At 51.7% G+C, this 16,909-nt stretch overlaps 1 protein-coding gene across 2 annotated transcripts in view; it reads left to right on the plus strand.

Moving 5' to 3' along the window:
• CDK18 (cyclin dependent kinase 18) overlaps positions 1 to 16,909 on the plus strand; it is a 39,954-nt gene that overhangs the window by 4,281 nt on the left and 18,764 nt on the right. The window contains exons 1-2 of one of the 2 annotated variants that reach the window (XM_056361920.1): positions 4,623 to 4,873; positions 16,595 to 16,749. In XM_056361920.1, the coding sequence (XP_056217895.1) occupies positions 4,830 to 4,873; positions 16,595 to 16,749 (199 nt within the window). In that variant the 5' untranslated portion in view covers positions 4,623 to 4,829. Of the gene's footprint in view, positions 1 to 4,622; positions 4,874 to 16,594; positions 16,750 to 16,909 lie in introns of those variants that run through there. The other variant, XM_056361921.1, reaches the window with a different exon arrangement.

Genomic DNA, 16,909 nt, shown 5'->3' on the forward strand with positions numbered 1-16,909 from the left:
TCAGGTACTGTCCCTGCCATGCCAGGGTGCTGGGAGGATAAATAACTCTTAAAAGTGTTCACACGGTGGAACAGAGGGGTGTTTGACCTGCTATTTTCAAAGATGGATGCTCATTGCTTTTTGGGAACCAGGCCTTCCAGAGCAGCTCAGGTGGAGACATTTCAGAACATCTCAGGCTGTGCACAGACAGGCTGGATCAGACGCTGACCCGCTGTGAGCCTGGTCATTTTGGAGCAGGGACAATCTCTTACTGCTGCCTTTTGCACGGCGATCCTCAGTCTCTGAGGCCAGCAGGCACTACCGTAACAAAACCAAATCATTTGAGTAGCGGATCCTGATACAGAGCTGTCAGTGCCCGGTGCCAGTCACCTCTGCCAGCATTGCAGGAACACATGGTATCATCAGAGCCGTTACCGCTTGTGATGCGCAGAGGAGGAAGCAAACAGGATGGTGTGGTGTTGGGTTTACTGCCCTGCCGTTATTGCACAAGGAAGGGAAAGTGCACAGCTTCTGTGTGCACCTGGAAGGACGAGCGCTGCTAATGAAGACACTTCATTGCCAGTTAATGGTGCATTCAATCCAGTTATTTTGTGACTTTCTCAATTTTGTTAATTACACCCAAACAATCCACCCTCGCGCCACCCGTGAGCTAGTGCCATCATCTTCATTTACCAGGTGGGAAACTGAGGCAAGGAGCGTATTCCTGGTGTTAGCAAGCTTCTGTCACTGGTGGCACTGGATCTTAAACCTGAGGTCTGAGACTCTCTCCAACATGTGCTGTTTTGTGCTGTTTGTAGCCCGTCTCTTGCTGTGGTTGGGGGTGACGTGAATTTTACTTGTCTTGTGGGCACCCTTTCAGTTTTGGCTCGTGCCTTGCCATGTGGTAATGTTTTTATTACTGAAGACTTCTACGTGAACCCTCTTCCCCTCTTTCATCCCCAACCTCTGAAATGCTCAGCTGTTTCCTTCAAAACAACGCAAATTTCCCCAGCTGGGGGCTCTGGGGTGGGACGGGAGGCTGGGTTTGACCAGTTTCCTGGGGTGCTGCTGTTCTTTTGGTGACTTTTAATTGAATTGCTAAATTAAAAGGGAGAGGCTGTTGAAGCTGGCCATAAACACTGAAACCTCTGAAGAAATCAGAATGTGCCTTTTTCGGGAAGCAGAAACATTCCAAACGTTCCGTTTATTTCTGTTATTTCTCTATTTTGATTTAAATAGTTTTACTCGGTCTATTTGATTATTTGGGAAGTGTTAATGTGCTGGTCACTCGGGGGTTAGGATTCATGATCCCAGTTAGATTTAGCTGCAATCTCCCCCCGGGCTGTTGCTTTTTCTGCACACCCACTTTTCCCCAGCATTGCCCACACTTGAAGCTGTATCTTTTTTTAGTTGCTAAATCTGACAAGGTTTATGAACGGGAGCTTTAACTCTGTGTTTGTGAACATGCACAGGCATATAAATTCATCAGTGTTGGATTTTTTCTGTATTCCAGCATGGAACATCACCTGGAGCTTGGTTTTACGCCTTCTAGCATGCCTTGAATTATTTGGTGGAAAGCCTCTTAGGCTGGCAGCTCATGTACCAAGCCTGTGCTGCAGCATGTGCTGCTAATTTATAGATACCTAAAGATGCAACCAGGGACCTATGGAGATCTTCAGTAGCACTTTGGGTTGGGTTTGTGTTTTTTTTTTTTTTAATTTATTTTGGGTTCTAAAAATCTGGTTTGAAGAGTATAATAGCAGCTGAAGCGATCGCTTTTCACCCAGAAAACGCATCCTGCTATTGTATCTGCCCCTGTTGGTAGGTGGGTTAAATCCTACTTTCTGCCTTACTTTACCAGATTCTCAAGTGGTGTAAATCAGCATTGCTTGGCTGAAGTCAGCAGCCCCAGACACGGCAGTTTTGTCACCAGCCAAGGCTGTGAGTGCCACAGATCCTCTCTAGTTTTGTAGTAGGATCTCTTCTGTAATGTGTGCTTGTCTCATCTCTGCTGCCACCCAAGAAAACAGAGAACTAGAAACTGCCACTCATTTCTGCTGTACCAGCATCGCCAGTGGCCTGCTAGAGAGCTTCAGAAATTCAAGATCCAGTCCTGATACAGTAGATCTGGGCAGCAGCGATCTGTAAATGACAGACCACAGGACGAGGTGCTGCGGTAGTGATCTGGAGGTAGGATCCAGGGCCAGATCTCCTGGAGTTTTCCTGGCCGTGCCGTTGGCTCGCTGTTTGACCTTGGGCTAGTCCCATCCCGTCTCTGCAATTCTGTACTTCCCATCTTGGAACTGGGGGGATAATAGCCAAATTCACAGCTAGGCTGAAGTACGGTTGGTCTTCGTGAGATGCTTGGCTATCCTTGAGCGAACAGCGATCACAGAAGGGCGAGGAACTGATTCTGTGTTACTGTAGGCACAATAACCTTCCTAGCATCTGTTCTCCATGCCTCAGATTGGAGCAGCAATTGAAGCGCAAGGGGGAAGAAGCAGTAAGGAAAATCTGCATTCAGCCTAAAGTGTATATTGCTCCTGCTACAGACATTCCCGAGGGTTGGTCAGCTTGTAATTATTAACCGATTACTGCACAGTAATCACCGTGCCACAGGATGCAGGAAGCACAGGCAGTCAGGAACAAACCATGTCCCACAAATAGCAGCCTTTTCTTATCTGTCCTTTGTATTTTGCTCGTCGTGGTGGTATCTGACTACAGCCCTGCCCATCAGGCTCGCAGTCAGCCTGTGGCCGGACACCTCTGCGTGCTGTTTGCTTTTCGTGCTTGCAGTTAGGGGACTGAAGGCCAGTGTTAGCCCAGAACAGGGAACAGCTACATCCCGAACTGTGGCTGCGAGGAGGACCTCTTTTGCAGGTCTGCCAATGTTCCCTGTCCTGCTTGAAGAAGACCACATCTAGGGGCGAGCCTTTGGAGCCCTCGCAATCTGCCCCTACAATAAAGGCATTGAGATTGGGTGTTTCCTGAGCAAGGCACTGGCCAGAGGAGGTGAATTAGAAAGTCTGGAGACTGAAAGCCTCTGTTTGTCCCGGGAGCAGGTTCGGCACAAGCGAGGAGCTGATCTGCCGGCAGTGCCAGACTGGAGTGCCACGGGCTGCAGGCGCCTCCAGCGCAGGATGCGATGGGGTTGGTCCCCATGGCCCACCAGGGATGGGTGTGCTGAGCAGAGCTGCATGTCATTAGGGGTCTGTGGGAGCTGGGGGACAGCGCAAAGCCCACGTCACCCCTCACAGCAGCTTCAGACAGAGCAGGGAAAGAACCTGTGCAGTGCCTTAGTACGTCAGCTGGCATATTTTCTTTTTCGAGGAAGAACTGGAATCTGAAATGCTGCCCAGTGCAGAGGAAACCTCCGCGGGGCCAAGTCTCACTGTAGGCTTGTGTGGTCGAGGCAAGAAACCTCTAAGGGATACCTCAGACTGCCCTGGTCAGAGGAGCCGAGGGGTTTGTTTTTCTGCCGGTTTGGTTTTGGATTCAAGGCAGAAAACTTCTCTGACGTGGGTCTGAGGTGGGGGAGGATGGGCTGTTGGGGCCATCAGACATCATCGTCAGCATCGAGAGCTGCTGCTATGCCTGTAGCTGGAGACAGGGACACAGGGACCTGAAGCTGCCGGAGTGGTAGCATGAGCCCCGCAGCCCTTGCATTGACCAGGCACCTCAGAGCCATTTCTGCTCTTTGGAAAGCTCTGGAAAGGCTGCGGATGGTCTGGTGGCACCTGGGCTTTTAGACAGGGATTTGCAAACACCACTTGCAGTGTAAATCGGTGCGTGTGGGACAGAGAAGCAACATTTGCTGCCTGGGAGTCTGAGGAGGCAGGACTAGTGGTTTTAATGCTCTTTTTCATCATAGCCAGGCGTTATTTTGTGTCTCGTCCAAAAGACAATTAAAAATGTAAAGAGTGCCTCTGTGTCCCCAAACTTCTCTCTCCATTAAACGAAGCATCCTACTTCGTTTAATGTAAACAAAGCACACACCTCCCAGTACCACCTTCACGTTCCTCCTTTCCACCGAGATCCTCCTGCTTTAGCAGTAGCTCTCAAAGCCCCTGGAAAGAGCAGTGGCAGCGAGGACCTTTCCCATCGCTTGTTGCTGCCCTGCCCCTGGAGAGCCATGGCTGGGGCGTGCAGAGGTGCCGTTGGATTCCTCTCAGCCGGGAGCGGGTGCTTCCTCTGTGCAGGGGGTGCAGAGAAAAGGTCCGACTGCGTAATTTTAATTCCAGGAAAACACCACACCGTATGGGGGGGAGAAGGCGTGTTTTTATAAATTACCATTAACAGCATGTGTTCTATTTAAGTACTTAATCCCTTTCAGTCCCTCCTTATTAATGATTAATTGTGCAACTAATTGCACTATGATAGTACCATTGCGAGTGCAGCTAGTTGCAGTGTGTGCAAGCAACCCCACCAGTATTAAACCAGATAAGAATTTCGGGGGGGGGGGGGGGGGGGGGGGAACCTGGGCTCAACTGATGCTCTGCTGTGTGAACATAGGCCAAATCTCTCGTCTCTTTGGGTCTCAGGATTATAATCCTTTCTTATCTTGAGTGTTTCCTATGAAGCATACAGCTTATCGGCTCGCGAGGCAGGAGAGGAGCAGAATTGAATGCAACCCAGCGAGCTTTGAACAGCCCTGCTTGATGTAGTCCCTTTTCATCTCGCTTTCTGAGCTTTAAGTCTCCTTGACTCTCGTGGCCTGTTACTGAAAACCACATGGAAATACATCTGTGTTTTGATTGGGGGGGTGGGGTGTTATATTTGAAATTATTTCCAGACGTGCTTCTGATGTCTTACAAAAGGGCAGTGGACTGCAGGCTACGGGTCAATGCGTGATGCAGCCCAGCATCTATCTCTTCCTGACCGTGTCCAAGGGCTGGTGAGTCCGACCATGTGTTTTCCTGTGAGAGATCGCTCTCCCTTGCTCTCTTTCACTCTGGTTATCTCGTGCTGGGCTCTGTTATCTCCCCCAGTTCCCAGGGCTTGGGCAGAAACCATCTAGCTTGTCAAGGACGCCAGAGCTGCCGGCAGCTGTGTGGGGGACTCAACCAGTGTGCCAGGAGAGTTGTGATAGTTTTTAAAGTGTAGGGGGGAAGGTGGGTTGGGAGGGAAGAGAGAAATGGAAAAATGAGTTGTTTTTTTTTAAAAAAAGAGGTAAATACTTTAAACCCACCAAATAGACTTGCTTTGTCTGCCATTCCCATGACTGACATTGCAACTTTCAGGACCCTGAGCAGTGAGCTGGGGCTTGGTTTGGCTTGGTGAAACAGATGTTATTTACAGTTTAACAAGGAACAAGGTTTATCTAAACAGTGTGCGCTTGCCGAGTTCCCAGATATGCATGAAATGTTGCCCTCCATAGGGAAGTGAGCAGAGCTTTGCAGGCACTGAGGCGTGCTTAATCTGTTTATACATGTTTCGTCTGGGATATCTCTATTTGATAGCCGGTTGTGTCTGTGTTTGGTTTAACATGAAAATGTCATAGTCGCGGTGGTGCTTAGCTGTGGTGGGGTGAGGCTATTAGGGAGGTAGGCGTCCCCAGGCAGCGCGGAAGGATGGCTGAGGATGCCCTGCAAGCATGTGCTGCTCTCTCGGGAACAGAGGTTTCCTGGAAGGCAGCATCTCACTAGGTTTTGGATCCTGGAGAGCTTGCACCATCACAGTGCCTGGGCTGGGCTCTTGGGCAATCCCACAGCCTCCTTGTAGCATCCCTGTACTTAAGGAAAATGGTGCTGCTGGTACAAAATACCTGATAAACAGCTTTCTGAGAAGAGGAGATTCAGCACGGACATGGGACAGTCTGATGTGCAAGCACATCCGTGTCCTGGGCAGCCCAGGGGGATGGAGGTACACCAGAGGATGTCAGGAGTAAAGGGGAAGAAATGTCTCTGCATCTCAGGCCAGCCTCCTGTCTTTCTGCTCTCCCAGCTTTTTCTAAGGAAGCTGATGGATGAGGCAGGACAGTTACGGAGGAAGTTTTTGCTGTATAGGGCACATGCCCAAGCTGGTTGGCAACCCCCAGATCTCAGGAGCTGCTGTATACAAGGGGAACCCCGCAGTTAATGTCGGTTGTGCTAGTCGAATCCTAAGTGGAGAAGGACTGTTTGAGAATCTGCTTCATTTGCTTTCACTACTTGCTCTCTGAGGCATTTGCTACTGTGAAAATCCCTTTTGCTGTTTGTTTCTGCATTATTCCTTCCCCGCAGGTGGCCCAGACAATGTCTGGTTTTCACTGTGTTGCCCAGCCCCTGGGTCTTTGCAAAGTGGAAATGCTTCATGTGCAGAAATACGGCGTGTAGTGTTACCGGCAGCGGTATCGGCGCTGAGATCTGAGAAGCCAGGGAAGGAATGGCCGGGGCACTTGGCTCCCTTCAGATTAGGGAGAAAAACTTGAACGTTGAGAGGGGAGAGAGCGTGGGGGACAGGAGAGCAGGTGAAATCCGTCTGTGCAGGAACAGCTTGAAGAGTTTGCAGCAGCAGGGCACAAACTGTGCGTCCCCCCGGGGGAGGCAAAGTGCTCTCAGCCTTCGAGGTGCAGCATGTGCGCGGGCCAGGGGCGAGGGAGAACGATCGCTGCAGACTGCTCGTGCTGATGCAAGGGTGTCTCAAAGCCTGGCATCTACTAGGCAGCAGCACAGAGCCCTTGCCAAGTTCGCTGCCTCAAAACAGTGCTCTTATCACACTGGGATCCCTGGCAGCCACCTCTTGGCTCAGGAGGCTTTTTAAATCTTCTGCCTTCCTCCAGCCTTGACAGCAGCTTACTGGAGCAATCCTTTCTCTCATCGTGAGGATGAGGTGTGGGCTCTGGATCTGGGAAGCAAAGCCAAGCCAGAAAGATCACATGGATGCCCACCTGCACATCTCACCCCTGGCTGGGGCTCTAAGCCCCGCTGCGCTAATCGTGATAAGGAAGGGTCTGGATAAAAGATATCGCAGCGTTGCTCTTTGCATTGTGGGGGAGAGGGGGATGCCAAAAGTAATTACAGTTTGTGCTGTGCTTTGAAATCCTCTGATTCCTCAAGCGTTGGCTTGTCATGCTCCCTACCTGTGTGGCAGCTCCCTGCCTGTGTGGCTGCATTTCCCTCACATCTGAGGGAAAAATACACACACACACGTGCGCAAAGCCCTCCAAGGATGGGTGCACAACTGGTTTAAGATTAAATACCAGATTAGTGCAATCCTTGGCAGGGAAATAGACTTGTAGTGTTTGCTCACCACCTTCCTACCATGTGACTATTCCAGAGCTTTAAATAAAACAGATTTGAAACCCTGCTGCAAAGAGTTTTATGTGCCTAATGCCAAGCAGTGGTACTGCTGCTCCAGAGCGCGGTCCTGGGGAGAAACCCAGTCCGTAGCTGGTACTGTAAACTCTGCTGGAGTGGGGAGAAGTAGGTCAGGAACACCGTCCCCTTTCATTCTGGGCTTTTCCAGTTGCTGCAGAAGGATCTGTCCGAGGGCAGTGGGGGCTGGTTTAGCAGCTGTGTCAGCTCCGAGGAGCTGCTGGATCTGAACTGGGAGCTTGCTGGGGGAGGAAGGAGCATGAATCCCGTATGGTGGTGTTGTTTGTACAGTCGCTCCAGTTCCTACTCCCATTGCCAGGGCTGGGTGGCATGGGAATCCAGGTATCTACAGGTTGTGGAGCATAACTGGCAGAGGTCTCTGTTTTAAGTGTGTTCTATCTGGGTAGGACAAGGCAAGCTGGACTCCTTGCATTTCTAGTCTCCTAGAAAATGTGTGGCAAAGAGCCGAGCTCTAAATTGCTTTGAGTGCTTGTGGTGGTGCTACTTCTTATAAATGTTGTGCTTCTGTTTATATTAAAACTGTTTTCTGTTTTTTCTGGGAAATTTGGTCCTGTCAAGATCCTTTGATACCAGGGTCCCTCTGGTAAGACTTTTCATGAGGATCTGGATTTCATTTGTTCCCTTCACCTTTTTGTTGTGCACTGGTTGCTGCCCCTCTCCTTTTTTTTGCACCAGAGGTAGCTGCATTTCACAAATTCCACACGACTATCGGGTGTACAGGGTGTATTTTCTGTTTCTTTAAATACCCTCCCTAGGAATGCTTTCAGAAAGGGGACCCGGGCAGCAGGGCTGTGTGATCCCTCTGCTCAGCTGTCCCTGCGGAGCTGAGGCATCGTGATGCCAGCTGAGCTGTGATCATACCCCTGGGCAGCAGGTCAAGGCTGACTCCTGTGTCTGCCTTCCACACTGCTGAAGAAATTATTACCCCCAGTCCTCATTTCGCACTGATACCTTCCTTTCAGCCTTGATCTCACACGCCAGAAAGAAAGCCCTTGGGTGGAAGACAAAATCATGGGTCACAGGAGGAAAATTCCAGTATTTTCTGTTAAAGAGAGAGGGAAACAACCTCTCCTGGCGCCTCCTGACCACTGCAGGGAAAGTGGATCCTGGCTTTCGGTGAGCTCTTGTCTGTGCAGCAGTCGCAGGCAAGCTTGCAGCTCTGGGAGCTCTGTGTGGGCTGGGGAAAGAACAAAAGCTCTAATTTAAAAAGAAAAAAAGAAAAAAAAAAAAAGGAAAAGGAGGAAAGAAAATAGCAATTAAGAAGGCAGCAGACCCTACATACCCCATGCTGCGTGAGGGTTTGGATGACAGCATTGCACAGCTTTATCCGGCGGGATGGAGCTGCAGATGTGCTGAGGGAGAGGCTCGGTGGGACTTGGTCTCTCCTGCACCAGGGGTCTTCTCCTGTAACGTGGATCATCCTTCCCACCCCGTAGCAAAGGGAAGGGCAGGTGCTGACAGCCTCAGCCACATGTTAAACACTCCTGGGAGAGAAAGTAAGAGGCATTGTGTTACTGAGAATGACTTTCTTTGGCAGCTGGAAGCTGGCACCCTCTTCGCTGTCTCTCCCAGCCACCTGGGAACGCTGGCCACCAGCTGCGGGGATGACGGGGTCTGGTTTGTCTTTTTGGAGTGTCTTCAATTCGGCAGGTTCCATGAACACTTTCTTGGTTGTGCTTGTATATTCAAGAGCCTCTGGCACTTTTGGGGTGTGACATGACAGCCAGGTGACAGGGAGGTGATGCTGGGAGAGGGCAGCACAGGACATCAGGTCTCCAGGGGGCTCGAGAGGAGCAGGCAGGCTTTGCAGCAAGGTCCCTGTGGCAGGAATTGCCAATCTGTTTTGGGATGTGGCTTGGATTGTGTTAGTTAATTGTCAATCAACAATCAGTTGAGTGTCATAAAAGGCGAGGACCAGGCTGGCTTTTGCTAGTAATGTTCCTCTTCAGTAATTACTTGTGTTGATATTGCAGTAGCTGCTCGCTGTGCTGGAAGCTCGGTATGCACATCGTGCAATGCTTGTTGTGAAGGACATGCCCACGGTGTAATAAAAGGATGCAAGGAGAAAGTGAGTCATGGAAAAGGGGGGAGAATGTCTAAATATCACACAGCCCATCGGCAGCACCTCTGGGAGCATACCTGAGCTGTAAAGGGCTGCTGCCTCGGCAGCCCCAGCACGGCTCTTTGTTCCCAGGCATCACACTACAGCCCAGGTCTCCTGGATCATGGTCTAGCAGCGCCGTATAAGCGAGGCAGTGCTATCGTCACGATGAGCACTGCCAGCGGGACACGTTCCCTGAACTCCCGAGCGACTGTAAATTAAGTCTCAATCTTAGATAGCTGCCATAGCAAAATTGAGTATCAAAGGGAGTGTCTGTCTTGGAGCCAAAAGCGGTTGTGTTGGGCTGCAGGGGGAAAGAGTCGTGCACTTTTGCTGAGACTCATTTCCTGCTGCCTGCCCTCCTGGTGCAAACCAGCCGTGATGGATGGGTTGGAGCAGGGGATCCACTGATCTACAGCGGCTGCGAGTCTGGACCGTGCATCCGCTGAAAATGATGAACGTACCATAGAAGCACTGACACGACCACCTTCAGGGCAGCTCGGCACAGCAGACAGTGTGAGCACTGAGCTCCCACCCATGACTGGCGTGTCTGTGGTGGACAAACTGGCTGTTAGCAGTCAGTTGTTGTTCCAGCTGAACACTGGACACTTTTCTCAGGTTAGCATCGGCTGAGGAATAAGTGCCTAGTGTTTTGAGGCTGCTGGAATAATGACCGTCATTTTAATGCCTTCCTTGGTGCTGCCCTGATCTCACCAAGGGCTGGGAAGAGAAGAGCCAAGTGAGAACTGCTGACTGCACCGCACAGGGCTGTGGACACAGAGAAAGGCAAAATATACAAAGGCAGAACAAACCTTCTTTGTGTGCTCTTGTTACTGGGCTCATTGTCAGGGTTGGGACAAACGAGAGTAGAAAGGCGCATCCAGCAAAACGGCTTTCCTTCCCACTGTCATCCATGCATCAAATACAGGTTATGTAGTCCCCAAAGGCTGGGCTTGCAGGAAGTTTTCCACAGCGTTCACCCTTCCCAGGCTATCTTCATGTCTGTCTGAGTGATCTGTATGTGCCCAGTGTGGCTTGTGCTTTACCTGTGTCATCGTCTCTTAACAACAACGGGCCAAAGTAATTGCAACGCTCCCACTGAGGGTTCTACACCCCACAAACCAGGCTTCTGCCTGCAAGGATCTCACAGCTGAGGAAAATACAAACAAACTGGAAGAGAGGAAGGATGCGTCATCGTTCTTGATTTATAGCTGGGGAAACTGAGGCATGCTGAGAGGGTCAGAACCGGAGCGGGAGCCAGTCTTACACATTTGCTACGGGATCATCTTTCCTCCCAAGCCTTCTCTGAACTGCAGACATGAGAAGGGAGGACAGCAATCTCCTGGCTGCCATAATCACGTTCCTGGTGCACTGCATTTGTTGTAATCATAGAAGCCAGTAGTACAGGAGAAAAAAATCTGCAACGTGAGGATGGACCGACTCCCTGGGGACCCCAAGTTCTCTTTTCAATCACGCCTAGCACAGCCACTGCCCTGGGATGATGATCTTGCTGTTTGCTACAGGGCTCCTGTAGATTAATGGGAATTGATTGCGCTCCCTTCCCTGCAGGATCTTGGCCTCCTGGCAGGGGCTTTGCTCCCTCGGTAGCAGGGAAATGCCAGCGCCCCTGAACAGCAGGGCTGAGCGTGGCAGGAGGCAAACGTGGAGGGAGGAGAGGCCACTTGCCCTCTCCCTTTATCACTCTCACCTTTCGGGGAGAGTAATTGCTGCAAACCACTCTGTCTGATGGGCAGGACCGGCTGCCCGTCCCAGGGCTGAGCGGTATGCAGCCCCAGCTCTGCGGGGCCATGCCGGTCCTCACCGCAGCTCGGAGCAGCCTCTGTCTGTCTGAACTAATCGCCCAGGCGGCTTTGCAGCATCTGCCATGGGGAGGGAGCGGCTGGGGGCTTGTTACCCCGGGGAGGATTTCATGCCAACAGCTGAGCAGCGGGGGAGACGTTCATTTGGTGGTCAGGGGCTGATATCCTTCCCTGCCCCTCCGCCCTTGCCCTGGTAGGATTCCCAGCTGCTGCAGAAAAGTCAGCATTGCCCCTGGTGTATGTTAGGGTCACCCCTGCCCCCCTCTGTATGCCCCCTGAGGACCCGGCGGTGGCCCTGCTGAGGAAATGCAGAGTGGAGGAGGAACTCGGGTCGTGCTGGGCTCAGGGTTGCACAGGAGCGTGCGCCGTGGAGGGGCCGAAGTCTCTCCCGTCACCTGCACGCCCTGGTCTTGGCAGCTGGTGCAACTTTGCCTCGGCACACGGGCTGCACTGGTGAGCTCCTGGCGGGTCTGACTTCTGCCTCCGTGCCTTGCGATGTATTCAACTGGCGCCTCCATTGGTTTTTTGTTTAGCCCTGTAGCCACATGCGGCGTTGCATGATAGCTGCGTTTGTGGAGCAAATAAGGCTTTACAAGCGGAATTCACCATTTTTCTGATACTTGCAGGAGTGAATCAATGCCACCTAATAGCCAGAAGCATGAGCCCTAACTGCTGAATAGGACTGTTCATTTTGCCTTGTAAACACAACTGTTAATCTCTCTGGGGATAAAAAAAAAAAAAAAAAAGGCTTAAAAAAAGCATACTCTTCCCTCCCAGCCCTTCTACCCTTTCAGCTGGGAAATGGGGACAGGAGTCTGTTAAAATGGTAAGAAAAAAATGGAGCCACTTATCATTTGTGAAAAGCAATGAAGTGGTTATTGCTGGAAAGCCTTGCTTCCAAGCCCGTGCAGTATGCTGAAGGAGAAAGGGGACAGTTTCATACGTTGATGATGGCTTGTCTGTGCCTAAAATACCTGTCTCCGAATTCCACAGCAGAGAGCCAGTGGGTTTTGCTGTACAAATGCAAGAGATTAATGTGGATAGTCACAGCCCAGATGCCTGTGGGAATACTTCACTGAAAAAGAGTGAGCGCAGTTATTGCTAGTGCAGCACATACAGCTTTGAATGCAGTGTTTAAAGAATCGTTAACATCTTGTCTTGATCATGTGATGAGCTTTCCTGACGGGATTCAGCTTTGGGCTCTTTGAAGTGTTTTAGCCAAGTATTTACTATCTGACAGTAAATGCAGATCATTCACACTGCTGGCTTTAATCCCTGTTCCTTGGCCAAATTCCAGCCTGAGTGATTTCATTTTTGCCTGTTGATGCCTAAATTCTTTATTGCCATTTTAGACTGCTTCTTCCCCTTCATGTCCTACCGTGCAGCGTCATGTTTCTGCATGTTGTTAATCAGCCGACTGCTTCCATCCCAGGGATGACTGCAGTTCAGGGGTTGCTGTGGTTCCCTTCAAGATCCTTCAGGTTGTAAAACAAGTGATGTCATTGCTTTGCTTAGCAAGTGTCACCTTCTCTCAGAATGTCAATAAATGCCTCCACTTCCTTTAGTACACTAAACGTGGTAGAAAACAAAAGGCAGTCGCTAGCAATTCTTCCTTTGAAATCCCTGCCAGGGGAGAGGGCTGGGCTGCTGTGTTTAGCTGTAAAAGGGAGCACCTTCTCTCAGAAGAAATGCAGCCGGAGGGTGGACAAAGCCCCCCGCACTCCGGGGTGCTGCCCAGAGCAGTGTGCAGGGAGGGGTGCCCGCCAGGGACCCCATGCTTCTGCCCCAGGTGATGTGCTGCAGCCTTCCAGCATGCGGGTTGCTGGATGCTGTCCTTGCGGGAGGGGAGCAAATCCCACCTTTAAGGGCACCTGGATCCAAATGGCCAGTCAGGGCAGGAAAAATGCCTCTCTGGGAGGAGTGTAGGGCTGAGGACAAGAACAGTCCCATAAATTCCAGCTGACAAACACTTTAACGTGAACTCCATCACCAGATGCCAAGTAGGTCTATGTCTAACTGGAAAAAACAGCCACAATTGCAGGGATCCATAAAGATAACGAGTACAGGGCAGGCTTGTGCATAGCAGGCGAGGTAGCTGGCGATGTCGGTGCTATTTTTACCCCCACCCCACTTCCTCTCCGAGAGCGTTTATATTTAGCAGCCTGTAGCTGCTGGCACTCCGGTAGGTAGCAAGGGAGGGAAGGATTTGGACTGCAATTTGTGGAGCACAAATTTTTGTCACTGCAAAGCTGTTTGCCTTCTAAACAAACCATCTGCCCTGTTTTGAGGAGGGTGAGTGGACAGGGAGGGAGATGGAAAGACCGCTTCCCCTGATCTGCTGCCTCACTCACCTGAAGATGGAGTTTATTCTACATTCCCTGTATCTTTCCCCGTCCTGGAGTCAAGGGCGCTTCTGGAGGTTATGGGCTGGCTTGGTGGGAGATTGTCAGAGCAGGAATTGCTCAGCAGCTCATGCTGAGCAATTCCTGTGACCTTCTGGTCCTGCGGTGTGGCTTGCTGTCCTGACCATCATGTACCGCTCCCTACCAGGGTGGGACTTTGTCCCCAGCACAGTGGGGTGACTGCTGTCCTTTGGGCATGGCAGGATGGGGGGGTGTGTGGGGCTGAGCGGCTCTGCAGCAGCCCTCAGCCCTCCAGCCCAGTCCCTCCCGGTCCCAGGCAGGGTGCCATTCCAAAAGGGCGGGGAAGGGGATGGTGCTCATGTTGGGATCTGTCCTCCTTGGTGCAGGAGTTAGATACGCTTCTTTCATCCACTGTTAGGGGTGCACAGCATTGCTGAATCTCTCTTGAAACACGAGCCTTCCTCTCCAAGCTGTGATTTAAGCATCTGGGGGGACTGGCGAGGGGCAATCTCATGCGACTCTTTCTCCCTTCCCTGCCAGTTTCTGGTGAGGGCAGCCTGATGCCTTCAAGTGGATTTGAAGTCAGATAATTGCAGCACTTGCTGCTGCCAGCGTGTCCTTGCACTTGCTGTGGTATGGACATGTGCAAGCATCGCTCGGGATGCTACCAGGGTGCAGTTCATTATTCTAACCTTCACCAGAGATGCGTGGGAACTTGCTTATGCTCTCATCTGAAAGAATAATCACGAGGGCTTATCTGAACATTAGTGTGGAAAGATTGCCTTTTGTTTGAGCCTCTGATTGTACCTGCTGGGAGCATCACGGATTTCCCCTGAGCTCCTGTTTCCTGTTGGGGAGTAAAACAGTGCATAGCACAGGAGCCTCTGGAACTTTTATTAGTGCCACTTTAGCAGTGTCGGCGTGCACAGCTGGAGCGAAACACTTCAGGTCGAGTTGGTTCCTTGGGTGCCTGCAGCACTAGCGGCATTTCCACGCACCAGCAGTACCTCAGTTCAGACTTGCTTAGCGTGCAAGGTAGGGAGCCAGATCAGAGCCATGGCTGGGAAAATGGTCTCCAAAGCAAGTGTCAAGCTTTGCCTTCCCTTCAGAAAGAACAGCACTGTTTGGAGATTTTATTCTTGGCCATGAGGAAAGCACCAGCGTGGAGACTTTGTTAACGCAGCATCCACTACTGCCAGCATCTTTGTTGTCAAAGCATGTTTCTGTAGTGCTGAGAAAACATTTAAATGTCTGAAGCCGAAGTGGATGTGTCTTGCATCCTCCTGCCTTGATTTGCAACTCAAAGCAGCCTCCCTTCCCACCCGCAGCCAAGTACTGGAACCCTGATTCCAGGTACGAAGGCATCATCACCGGCAAGCCTTCAGCTTTAGGTTTTTGCAGCATTAAAGGTGGGAGACCAGTGGGGATGGTTGAGGGGTGTGAGTCCCCAGGATTCAGGTGAATCCCAGGGATTTTCAGGGGATTGCACCCACAGCAGGGTGCCACACCTCACAGCAGAGCGTGGCAGACACCCAAACGGAGTGTTTATATTGCTGACGGATAATCTTTTAAGCTTTCAGATGCAGGCATGTCAACCCAAGTGTTCCCGTTGCCCTGGCGACGTGATGCATTAGCTCCCGGATGCTGTGTCTGATCGCATCAGTCTGGAATGTGATCACCGTTTGTTTGTGCTGATAAGCCCCCTAGGGGGCCGGGTGGGGGGGAGTGGGGAGAGCCAGAGGAGAGGGCTGTTCAGCTGTAGCAGGGACACCCAGGAGTAGGAGGGCCGACCTGCTCTAGGGATGCAGGAGCAGTCGCAGGATGTGTGTGTTGGTGCAGGAAAGAACCGTTCTGTGCAGCTTTTGGTGCCTGTTTGGTACCAAGGGATGATTTTCCCCCTTGGGCTGGTGGGTGAGAGTAGTGCTAGAGGAACCCAGTGCTGTTAATGGAAAAACCCTGCCGGAGAGGTTAGCGTTGAGAGGGTAAAGGCTGGTGGATGAGCAGCCCTACACTCATCAGACTGGGAAGGGGAGAGAGACAGACCCAAACCTCCTGGCGCCTGGCACTGGAAGGGGCAGGAGGAATAACGCCTGAGGGCAGCAGGGCTGGTGCTAAAGACCAAAGGATGCACAGACAGCTCTTGCAGCCCGGTGCCATCCGCACCGCTGAGCTACAGACAGGCCCGTCAAGAGCCCAGGTAAGAAGGCAAAGCAGCGTGTGGCTCCGAGGTGCCCACAGCGAGGTCCCTCAGCCTGCTCGCGTGGCTGCTCACACTCAGCACACTTTGCCATGTGCCCCTTCAGGGTTTTCTTCGTTTAAGGGGTTTATTGCTTTAATCAGATCCCTGGCTAAGGCGATTCTAATGCCCATACAGGATGAGTCATTCAAGAGCTTATGAGCAAGCTGTGAGCTCAAAGCATCTCCCCTCGCTGTGGCTCTTGGGGATCCCCCCGGCTGGTACTGGCTCCGCTCAGGATTTTGCTGCTGGCTCAGGAAGTCTTTCCTGCAAGGGCAAAGCAGAGACCAAAGTGCCAGGGCAGGGGTGCCTCTTTGTACAGAGAAGAATGTGGTATTGAATCTTTTCTGTCGCTGTTTACTCTTTCTTGCTTTCCTTCTATTTCTGCCCTGCTTTTCCCTGTCCCAGACATTCCTGGAGTTTCCAAGGATGCTGCAAGACGCAGCCTGTGTTGGTACTCGTGATTCAATGTGCACAGCCCTGGCCTGGGCTCATCTCTGATAACTAGCTCAGAAAAAGCCCCCTGCACCTCTTGGCCACAGTCAGCCCTTCAAGACATGAGGAGCCCAATTCCCCTGGTGACCACAAGGCTCCTCTTTTGCTCTGACACAGCAGTGGTGCCTCAGAGAAGAGGGTGCCCCCAGGGACCCCTGCAGATCCCCAGCAGGGGAAATTCGGGTTGGGGTGCTGCCAGCCCCAAAGAGCAGGAGCTGTGGGGCTGGGGGACCGTCCCATGTATCATCCAGCCCTCTCAGCCTGCTCTCTCCCCTTCCCTGCAGGGCTCTGCCGTCCCTCGCAGGACAAGGTAAAATGAACAGGATGAAAAACTTCAAGCGGAGGTTTTCACTCTCAGTTCCGCGAACGGAGACCATCGAGGAGTCACTGACGGAGTTCACGGAGCAGTTCAACCAGCTCAACAACCGGAGGAATGAAGGTAAGGAGCCCCCGGGCCCCTGCCACAGTGCTGGGGCTGGTCAGGGGTATCTGGGGTCAGCACTGCCAGCAAGCATCTCCGCTCCAGCCCCCCCGGGCCTGTCTCTGGGTGTGTTGACATGTGAAAAGTTACTGCCCCTTTGTGATGCTTTCCCGTCTAT

Source organism: Falco biarmicus, chromosome 16, assembly GCF_023638135.1.
Source record: "Falco biarmicus isolate bFalBia1 chromosome 16, bFalBia1.pri, whole genome shotgun sequence".
Lineage (NCBI taxonomy): Eukaryota > Metazoa > Chordata > Aves > Falconiformes > Falconidae > Falco > Falco biarmicus.